This window comes from Pteropus alecto, unplaced genomic scaffold, assembly GCF_000325575.1.
Source record: "Pteropus alecto unplaced genomic scaffold, ASM32557v1 scaffold106, whole genome shotgun sequence".
NCBI lineage: Eukaryota > Metazoa > Chordata > Mammalia > Chiroptera > Pteropodidae > Pteropus > Pteropus alecto.
Genome location: NW_006442103.1, coordinates 13,617,213 through 13,626,478, shown reverse-complemented (window position 1 = coordinate 13,626,478; position 9,266 = coordinate 13,617,213). Strand labels below are relative to the sequence as shown.

At 42.2% G+C, this 9,266-nt stretch overlaps 1 protein-coding gene across 2 annotated transcripts in view; it reads left to right on the top strand.

Moving 5' to 3' along the window:
* The window catches only part of AMPD1 (adenosine monophosphate deaminase 1), an 18,147-nt gene that overhangs the window by 2,563 nt on the left and 6,318 nt on the right, over nt 1-9,266 (top strand). For both annotated transcript variants that reach the window (XM_015595429.1, XM_006919662.1), the window contains 5 exons: nt 2,206-2,383; nt 3,698-3,863; nt 5,898-6,063; nt 8,366-8,585; nt 9,086-9,215. In XM_015595429.1, the coding sequence (XP_015450915.1) occupies nt 2,206-2,383; nt 3,698-3,863; nt 5,898-6,063; nt 8,366-8,585; nt 9,086-9,215 (860 nt within the window). The remainder of the gene's footprint in view (nt 1-2,205; nt 2,384-3,697; nt 3,864-5,897; nt 6,064-8,365; nt 8,586-9,085; nt 9,216-9,266) is intronic.

Genomic DNA, 9,266 nt, shown 5'->3' with positions numbered 1-9,266 from the left:
ACCACTCCCCGAAGTATTTTTGAAAGGCAGAGCTTTTGAATTACAAGTCAAATTTCAGCTGCGGTTACATGAAATCAAAATGACTGGGAGGAAATATCTACCGTGTAATTTTTGGCCATCATGTAAACTACTTCTTGAGAGTTTCTACTTTTCAGCTATCTGTAGTGGCTTAGGGGGATATAACCTTAGTAAAAACAATAACGTTTAAAAACATGAAACGAATAAGTGTGTGCAGTCCCAGGTAATCAATGGAAGAGCCAGAATCCAAGCAAGTAGGATTCAGCTCCTGGGTATCCACTTCCATACTGCAGTTCCTGAGGCCTCCAGCAGCGTTGCCACAGACCCAGCATGACAAGCTAGTTGCAGCGTCATCGTCATCGTCACTGTCATCATCATAACCAACTGGCCTGTTTCCATCTGCCCCTCATGGTGCATGAACCCTCTTCTGACTTCTACTTGCCATTTATCCTTGAGGCGCACGTGCTCGCTTGTGATGCTCAGGGAAGAATGATACAATTCCCGGGGATCGGGTGGGGAGGCATTCTCGGGCTATCAGATGTACCTACTTAGCATTTTAATTGTTCCTTTATGGATCGTGGTGCTTGCCAAAGAACTGCTCATAGCATCCAAAGATGCTTTTCAGTTTCGGGAAGAGCTTGAGTTTAATAAGAGAAATAGATGTGTAAAGTTCAGCCAGCATCGTGGGCTTTTCTGTTATTCAGCTGCGACAAGCCAGGTTTTGAAACCTGGCTGACTGACTATTAGTGTTGGTGAAGTTATGAATCAATTACTATCTTCCCAATGTGTGCTTCAGACTATACTAAGTCTTACCATTTAGCATTTCCTTAATGGCCCCAAACTAACCCCAAATACCAAATATCTGTCTGACCGAGGCTACCAAATTAAACATTCAGTTTAATCTGGTGCTTTATTTTTCTTAAAGCATTTCCACGGACATTATCTCACTTCATGTCAGGGCAGCCTCGTGAGCGGGGTTGGGTAGGCATCAGTAGTCTCACTTCACAGATAAGGAACTAAAGCAGAGGAAGGCGAAGGAGCCAGTGAGTGCAGAACGGACTTGAACACATCACACGCACTTAAGTCAGAACTGAAAATGTGGCATTTTGGAGATCTGCATAGACATTGATGGGAGCGAGAGCGTGTGCGGGGGTGTCTTTTTTGCTGCATGCAGTTGGCTTTGTCATCATGCGAAGAATGTTTCTGTCTTCTGTCGCTCTAAATAATTAGCTGTTTGCCGTTTTCATTATTTGCTCTCTGCCCTTTTCTGGAAATGCCGAGAGACTTTCAGAAGTATTAGAGGTTATGACTCTTCAGATGGAAACCACTGAGCGTCTGGAAAACACAGTTGAACTTGACAGAAGAAGCAGATATTTGATGGCTATCACCACCCTATCTGATGAAACTGGTTTTCTTGTATCCTGAGAGTCTTGAGGTTGTTCGTTGCTAAGCTAAAGGTCCCCTTTCCACCCATTTTAAGAATGGAAAAATTAAAGCTTATAAAAGTAAAAGTGGCTTTTCAAGGGTCGTTCATTATGGAAGGCCACGTGTCCACAGAAACAGGACTTCCAGTACTAGATAGTTCATTTTTAGTGGCCCTCTCCCCCACACTACCAGCAGCAAGCATATCCCCAAATTGTCAGAATTCGAGGAGGAAAATGAGGTGGTGATGTTGTGAGAGAAACACAAGTACCTATCCTGTGAGGAAGAAAGAACCTAAAGTACATACTTATTTTTTAAAAAACAACTTAGGCTGATTCTCTTTCGGAAGATGATGGAGTTTTTCTTCCGAAAAACAACCCTATGCACTTATTCAAAACCATCAGAAAAAGTCAACCAGCCTAATAGGAAGAACTATGTTGCATGGTTACTATGAAATCACCTGTCAGAAACAAGTGATATCACATTAAGCACTAGTCCTGCAAGAGCTCAGTCTCATCTTTAGGACCGTCCTGAAATGCGCTGTAAAAATCTGACCCGTGTTTCCGAGAACAGATTTCCAAGCTACCCCCACAAACCCACTAGAGAGAGCAGGTATTGCCCCCGTCATGTCTCCGGGTCACCGGTGGGAGAGCAGGGCAGTCATGGGCCCAGGGCAGTCTTTAGAGCTGTGCCTCGCACAGAGCAGAAACGCTCGTTGACTTCTGGGAGAGGACTCGAAGACTAACACATGAACACCTCTTTTAGAAATTGATGATGCAATGCGGAGCTTCGCTGAAAAAGTGTTTGCCTCTGAAGTCAAAGATGAAGGAGGCCGTCAGGAGATTTCCCCCTTTGATGTGGATGAGATCTGTCCAATTTCTCATCTCGAGATGCAAGCACACATATTCCAGATGGAGGCTCGGTCCACCTCGGAAGGCAGGAGGTAAGTGGCGTGGTGGGGGATGCTTAGTACAGGGGGACACAAGGAAGGGGAAATGTCAGGGCAGAGGTTCAGTCTGTCTGGATGATGGTTCCTCTGGGAGAAAGAACTCTGCCGGCATTAAAAATTCCTGCCCCCACCTGACTGTATATACTAGGGCTAGTGAACAATTACTGAAGAAGAAAGCAGTGACCCTCCTACCCTCATCCACATCTCCCCTTAGTTGAAGCCTCCCTGTCCACCCAAGTGAGAGCAGGAGCCACTATGCAATTGTTCCAAACCCAAGTGGGCTGATGGCTGCTGTGCACACACACAAACTATGCACGGTGGGTACAGAGACTGGAACTCGAGGGCTTCATCTGCAGACTCCATCCTCAGCCAGCCTTAGCGTTGTGATATTCAATATGGATCCTGACCTCCTTCAGGCCCCAACTCCTTCAGGCCCCAGGGACACAGCCCTCCACTTCTGCCCTCAACCCCTGCCGTCCTATGCCTACGATGCGTAATTCCTGTACCCGCCCCATGGCCCGCCCAATCCCCCTCCACCATGTCTGCTCATTTCCCTTTATTTGAACTACTCTAGTACTCACTATCTGCCACAATTTAGTCCTCAGATCTATATTGATCACTTACCTGGAACCCCTCCTCATGGCACCCCCCACTCTCTCGCTCCCATTTCATGGAGGAAGAGACCACCCTGCTGTCCTTCTCTTGGGTTTTATGTCTTTAAGGAGAGAGCAACAATCCACCTTTGTGGGCACCCCCATTGGACCCATTACAAGGCTCAAGTCAAAGTAGAAACTCAACAAATACTTGATTGGAGGAAGTAATATTAAGCAACTTATAAGTTCCAGATATTGTGCTAGGCATTTTATATACATTAAATTTCACAGAAATCCTATAAGGAAAGCATTATTACACCATTTTTTTTTTTCAAATGGGGAGACAGGTCACAATTTAAGGAGTATGCACAAAATGACACACATAGTAACTGACACAGCCTGTGCTTGCTTATGGCAGTACTAAACTGCCTACTCTGCTAGGAGTAGACACCTGTGAGGAACAATGTCATGCTGAACGCTTTCTAGTATGTGCCCTTAGGCCCATTGTCCAAGGTACACCGAGAAGAAGGGAACACTGTCATGTGATATCTCCTCCAAATGGTTGGATCCTGTTTTGACACTCAGTCCACATTTTAATTTTTACTTTTTGTCCTTGAAATTGTATAGTGAAATATCAATTGTATAGTGAAATATCAATGAAACTCCCAATGAAAAGCAAGATACACCCTTTTATTTTTTTAAATTTCAAACCCAGGAAAAGGCGTTTCTTCGGACGAAAGACTGTTAATTTGTCCATTCCACAAAGTGAAACATCTTCCGCCAAAATGTCCCACATTGATGAATACATTTCTTCATCTCCAACTTACCAGACCGTGCCTGATTTCCAGAGAGTACAGATCACTGGTGATTATGCCTCTGGGGTGAGTCACTCCCTTGCTCCTCCCCGCTGAGATGTAGCTGCTGGGAAGACAGCCTGATTGTTTCAGCTTCTTACCTTCCTCCACTTCCTTTTGAGGAAGGTGTTAGCTCACCTGTCCTTTGTTATACTTCATTCCTGCATTTCAACACCAATGTGCCATGGCTTATATTTCTGCCTTGCTTTCTTCATCCCTCTGAGAGAGGTTAGAATATTCGGGGCTATTTTTTCTTTGACCAACTGTCCTCTCCAGTTTTATTGCAAATGCTTACACAGTAGAGTATTGCTTGGAAGAGACTCTAGGATGCCACGGGAACAGTAAACTAAGGTCATAAACAACTTGACTTGCTTGTTCTATCCAGAACAGTTGGTCAGTTAATAAATCTGTGCCACATGGACTTGCAGAATCAGCATCATATCAGTGAAACTGCTGTTTAGCCATCAGTCTATGCTCCAAATATAGTTTTAATGATCAGTCCTAAGCCCCCTTCTCATGTAACTGACCCATTCAGGGTTAGCCCTAAGGTATTTAAAAGTGACCGAGCAATGAAAACAACACTATTCTTGTTGATTCATTTTCTATACAATAACATGGGTGCTCTGCAAATGGCAGGAAGGTTTTAGACGCTAAATACTAAAATGGAATGTTTAATAGTGACATGGAAAATAAAGTTTGGAGAACTCTGGAATTCAAAGACATAGAACAATTAGGAGACAAACTTGATACCTATGTGCTTGGTAGAAATGAAAACAGGAATTCAAAGGAAGAAGATGGAAGGAAGGGCAAGGTTCAGAGGAGTCAGTGAGACGCAGCTGGCCCTGTGCAAGCTGCAGGGCACCGGAAACCGTGGCCTGGAGACTTTGAGAACGAGTATGTTGCTGTGCCTGTTGGCTGAATGTAGCTGAGATGCTGGGCAGCACCGTGTGGTCCACGTGTATACCCACATGAGTCTTCACCCTGTTAATTGAACAGAGGGGTAAAGGGGAATCAGAGCTAAATTCTCAAGACCGCTAATCCCTGATAACAATCGATTCAATTTAATTGGTCCTTATTGAGCCCCTATTCTGTGCTAGGCACTATGTGCTGTGTGCCGAGGACTAGAAGGTGAATAAGATTCAGCTCTTGTCTTGAAGAGCTTATAGGCTGGTGGCCCATTAGGTGACAAGAGAACAAGCAGCCCCACAGACCTAGCACCTGTGCTAGACTCTCTTGGTCAAGGTCAGCAGGTCTTTAAAAAGAGTTCAACCTATTAGGATCAATATCTGGACCTTAGACCATTGGTAACAAGCTTAGGTTGATCCCAGCTCAACCTAATGATGATGAGCGTACAATGATTTCAAGTTGTGACTACTTGGGCATACCAGGCCCAGCCAGGGGTTGGGGATGGGGAAGGGGAAACAGACCGGTCAAGGAAATTTCCAGCAGTTCTAAGACAATTTTACTCTAGTCACAGATAAAGTTCTCTTTAAAATCATCCAAAAGAATGACTTCTCACAGGATAACGTTCTGATCCATCTATAGCTACAGAAGGCCGTGCATGCATGCCAGGGGTTGAGGGATATGTGACACCTTATTCATCCCCAAGGATTTCCCTCACTGACCAGCAAGTGGCTTGAATTCTCAAATTAGAGTCACATCTTTCAGTTGAGATACTGTCTTTAAACACCCATACTTAAAATGTCTGTATGTTACCTGGAAGGAAGGAAGGATTTTTCATGTGAGAACGGGTTCTTTTCACCATATATGCTAGATAATCACTCCCATCTAGCAAAAGACAAAACCAAACACAGGACGGTAAGGAAACACCCTTACAACAGGTAAGTTTGAGTAGAAATGGAAGAGCGAGAAAAACGTCAGGACCTGCTCCTAGGGAGGGGCTCAAGGCCCAAGTCGAGGAGGAAGCAACCCCATGGGCAGGCAGGCGAGGCCCAGCTTGGGCTGTGACACCCAGGAGATCAGGGAAGTGCCAAAGGCAACTTCACCCACTTCTCAGATCTTCACAGGAGTGATTCTGATACCCTGAAATTTTCTTGGCAGGTTACAGTTGAAGATTTTGAAGTGGTTTGCAAAGGTCTGTATCGGGCACTGTGTATACGGGAGAAATACATGCAGAAGTCATTTCAGAGGTTCCCTAAAACCCCTTCCAAGTACTTGAGAAACATTGAGAATGAGGCATGGGTAGCAAATGAGAACTTTTATCCAGGTAAATAATTTTCTTCCATAATGCATGGAATGTATATATTTAGGTTTAACTGCTAAATATTAAATATGCCCCTAGATTATAAGTAAGCCAGTCTAAAAATATCATAGTCATCTTTGGTTCCATTCTTTCTTCTGCTCATATGTCCAGTCACTCGGTTCAAGTTTGTACAATATTTCTTAAAACCTCTTCTCTCTGCACCATTCCCCAAACTCTAATTTAAGCCTATTATTTCTCTTTGTCCAGATTATTGCCATAGTGTTCTAACTGCTCTGCTAAATTCTAATCTCACTCCCTTTCAGTTCATCCTCACTTTGGTGCCAGTTATCAAAACACAGACCTGAGCACATCCTTCTTCTGACAAAAGCCTTTAATTGCTACCCATTACCTACAAAGCTAAGTTCCGTCTTTAGCCTACCATCTGGCCTCCTCACTCCATTTTATTTATTTATTTTTTGAATTGCACGCTCAACCTATTTATAAACTTGTCTCCTCTCTTCCGTTCTGGCTGGAGCACTTCCGGTTCTTCCTTTAGTCCAGCGTTTCCGTGCCCCTGGGCGGTGCTGTTCCCTGCGCCCGCTCCCCCTCCCTCCACTTTTTCACCGTGTCTCCAACGTCCATATCCAACCTCATCTTTCGAGATGCAGCCCAAATACTATCATTTCCTGCCTTCCTCTGACCTCTGGATAAAAGTACATGTTTTGACTTTCCATAGTCCTTTATTTATATATCTCACTTTCTACTTTCTGCCTTATATAAACTCAAGTACAGATATTTAACTAATCAAATTTTAATAATTTCACAGATTTCGATTGTGTAACTGTATCATAGTTCATTCAACTATTTCCTATTTTTAGGCATCTAGATTTCTGACTTTTAACAATTGATTTACAATAAGGCTATAATAAACGTCTATATAAACATCTGTGCAGTTGTTTTGTATCTTTAGAATTATACTTCTAGAGTTGGAATTTTAAGGAAGGCAAATATTTAAGATTTTTGAACTTTCGAAATCTTGTATTGTTAAAAATTTCCAGTCCTACAACTTCCTCTCTGTCATTCTTTTTAATATTAAAATCAATATTAAATATATGTCTAGTTTGGTAACTCATAAAATTGGTTTACCTAGCTTCTAAAATATTGACATTTAGGATGTTTGTCTTGCTTTTGTTTCTCCTAAATTATACTTTATCTCTCTAGTAGATCAAGATTAAGGAAAATTGATATTTGACATAGTAACATTGCATTTCATGTTTTCTTATCTTCTAGTTTTGAATAGAAAAGGTGCAAATGTTTTCTTTCTATATTTTTTTCCTCACTCCAGCTGTCTTAGTCGCCTGCAGAGACTTTTTGATGCCTTGGGCACATATTTGTTGAAGTACAGGGTTTGAGTGCTTTACAGGCTGTGACAGCATGGACGTTGTTCTTGGCTTTCTCGGGTTGAAATTGTTAGTGGCGAGAAGGGCACATTTATCTACATAATCCCTAATTCCTAATTCCTTTAGCGGAAATGTACAGCACCAAGAGTGAATCTGTAGGTAACCTATGGACTTTGGGTGATAATGAGATGTCAGTGTAGGTTCACCAACTGTAACAAACATACCACTCCAATGGGGGAATGTGCGTGGTGAGCATGTAGGTAACCTATGGACTTTGGGTGATAATGAGATATCAGTGTAGGTTCACCAATTGTAACAAACATACCACTCCGATGGGGGAATGTGTGTAGTGAGCATCCGTGCGCGCGTGTTGGGGGTGGGGGGGGAGCAGGGTAGGGATATTGGGAACTCTGTGCTTGGCAATCAATTTTGCTGTGAACCTAAGACTGCTCTAAAAATTAAGTTTATTAAAAATAACCACTCTAAATTAAGATGAATAGAGAAGGTTGGTTTAAATAAGGAAAATATCCAAACACTACCTTTTAACCTTAGTTTTATTTTTATTTCTATATAATTATCTCATAAACTAATAAAACACTATAAACAGGAAGACTTTGATAACCAACTTCAGTAAATAATTAAAATTATTTGTAAGTCGTAGTTCAATTATGTAAAAAGTGCTTCTAAAGAACTTGAAAATCATTCTTACACTAGGCAAAATGTTACGGTTATTTTATGCTACTAATTTAGTCACCTTTGAAAAATAATGTAAAAATAAACTTTAGCTTAGCTCTGGATAATAACAATTAATGACATACAGGATTCCAAATGAGTGAGATTTTATAATATTTCATATTTCGATTATTTTTATGTGGTCATTCATCTTGTGTGCTGATATATTATTATTCTGTGTTTTATTGAAAAAGTCTTTACCCCTCCTGTGAAGAAGGGAGAAGACCCCTTCCGAACAGATGACCTCCCGGAAAACCTGGGTTATCACCTCAGAATGAAGGATGGTGTAGTTTACATCTATCCCAATGAAGCAGCAGCCAGCAAAGATGAGCCCAAGCCGCTTCCTTACCCCAATCTGGATACCTTCTTAGACGATATGAATTTTTTACTTGCTTTAATCGCCCAAGGGCCTGTGTAAGTGTTTAGCGAGACCCAAGCTCCTACTTCTACTGCTGAGTGTAAGAATAAGTATTTATTTATTAAGTGCTTACTGTGTTCAAACGCTATGATATACCCTCCATGTACCTTATTTCTTCTACTCTTCACAATCCTTCTATGAAGTGGGTATTTTTATCATTCCAGTTTTATATGCCGAAACTTTGATGAGTTAGGTAATTTGCCCAAAGTCACGCAGCTGGCCGAGCCAGGATTCGAGCCCAAAGCCATGGCACTGTCTCCTCTGACTTTTAAATTCCTTCCCACGTCCTCTGTCATCATTATGTCCAACCTCGATGAGAAGATTAAGCCCTTGGAGCCCAATCCTTTTCAAGTGAGATTAACCAGAGAGTAAAACAAATTGTTTGTTCCAATCATGGTTTCCTATAGGCGTCAAAGGTCCTGATAGTTTTGAAATTGTGACTGTTTTCCTTAAATGTCTGGAATTTTTTAGAATTGTGTGATTTACTTTTTCACAGTAAGACCTATGCCCACCGGCGCCTGAAGTTCCTCTCCTCCAAGTTCCAGGTTCACGAAATGCTCAACGAGATGGATGAGTTAAAGGAGCTGAAGAACAACCCCCACCGGGATTTTTATAACTGCAGGAAGGTGAGCAAGTCACACGGCTCGGAGGTCGCCGTTCCCAGGCAAAAACGGGAA